Below are 1,680 nucleotides of genomic sequence, written 5' to 3'. Positions count from 1 at the left end.
GAAGGTGCTTATATTATTCCTCCACATCGTGGTAACCAACCACAAGGAAATTTTATTCGGCAAAATCAAGGTGGTTTTCAACAACTTCAACCTCCTCCTCAACCTCCTAATAATGAGATGGCCGAGTTGAAAGCTCTTTTACAACAAACTTTATCAATGCAACAAAAGCAAACGGCTAAAATATCCGAACTCGTGGCTCATAATAGAATATTGGATACTCAAGTTGCTTAAAAGGCGGCTCAAAATCCATCAAACCAGTCTGGTCTCCCTCCTCAAGGAAAAAAAGCTCATGAGCACGTTAATTCTATTTATGTAAGGAGCGGTACTTCCTATCAAGGTCCGGACGTGCCCATTAATGATGATGAAGTTCCCTACATGCAGCCTATGGGATTGGGAAATTTGGAACTAAGTGACGATGAAAAAGAAATTGACAAAACTGAAACACGGGAATTGAAGAAAAGCGAAAAGACGAAGCAAAGCATGGTTCCTCGATTGAGTAAGCATGGGCTCGACCGAGGATCACCCGTACTCGATCGAGTACACCCAGGCTCGATCGAGGCACCCCCCCCGACAGTGATTTTTCGCGTGTTTCAGCTATGGCATTGGACAAAAATAGGTTCCTCGATCGAGTGACTACTGGACTCAATTGAGTCACCACTAGAACTGACGATGATACTTATAAACGTACTTCTACAACTAAAGAAGCCCAACCAATCAAAATTCAATTACCTTTTCCTCAGAGATTGCAGAAATCTAAACTTGAACAACAATTTGGGAGGTTCATGGAGGTAGTAAAGAATCTTCAAGTGAAAGTGCCATTTAATGAATTGATAACTCAAGTGCTGGCTTATGCTAAGTTTTGAGAGAGATTTTGTCAAAGAAAAGGTCTTTTGATGAAGTGGAGACTGTCGCGTTCACTCATGAATGCTACGCCGCATTACAAGCCAATTCTCCACCTAAGCTTAAGGATCCAGGGAGTTTTTCTATTGCTTGTAATATAGGCCCTTTATCTATTGACAATGCTTTATGTGATTTAGGAGCAAGTGTCAGTGTCATGCCGTATAAAATTTGCAACCAATTAAACATGACTAAGCTTAAATGTACTAACATGACTATTCAATTGGCTGAGAAGTCTATTAAGCATCCTATGGGTATCTTAGAGGATGTGCCAGTTAAGATAAGGAAATTTTTCATTCCGGTCGACTTTGTAGTGATAGATATAGCTGAGAATTCTCGTGTTCCTATTATTCTAGGATGACCATTTTTGCATACTGCAGTGGCGGTTATAGATTTTAGACAAGGGAGTCTTATGTTCAACATTGGAGATGATACTATCACTTTTGGTCTTGACAAAGCATCACGTCCTTAAGATTTAAAAGCTTATTGTCATATGATTAATACTCTTGATCCTACTATTCACGATTCCCTTGCTTTATGTTTTGACAGGAATCCACCTGACGCCCCTGCTGTTGCGTCATATCCATGGAGCAAGGAAGTGGATGAAATAGAGAAGTTGATTTATGGAGATGAACCTCCTCCTGAGATGGTTTACAACTATGATGAGAATGTTGACATAGAAGCCGAGTTGGATGCTTTGGAGGCCGAGATTTTCAAAGCGGAGCCAGTCAAAGTTTTTGATGAAGCTCCTACGACGGATGAAATGCCCTATCTCCTACCAAG

General features: G+C 40.7%; 1 protein-coding gene across 1 annotated transcript; it reads left to right on the top strand.

The window, feature by feature from the left end:
• Positions 1 to 375: 375 nt before the first annotated feature.
• On the top strand, positions 376 to 1,258 carry LOC141613900 (uncharacterized). Its single transcript, XM_074432642.1, has 2 exons — positions 376 to 496; positions 858 to 1,258. Exons 1-2 carry the CDS (start codon positions 376 to 378, stop codon positions 1,256 to 1,258), a joined length of 522 nt encoding a protein of 173 aa, XP_074288743.1.
• The last annotated feature ends 422 nt before the right edge of the window (positions 1,259 to 1,680 follow it).

Source organism: Silene latifolia, chromosome 11, assembly GCF_048544455.1.
Source record: "Silene latifolia isolate original U9 population chromosome 11, ASM4854445v1, whole genome shotgun sequence".
Classification (NCBI taxonomy): domain Eukaryota; kingdom Viridiplantae; phylum Streptophyta; class Magnoliopsida; order Caryophyllales; family Caryophyllaceae; genus Silene; species Silene latifolia.
The sequence above is the reverse complement of the archived record's forward strand: the minus strand, read 5'-3'. Positions and strand labels throughout refer to the sequence as shown.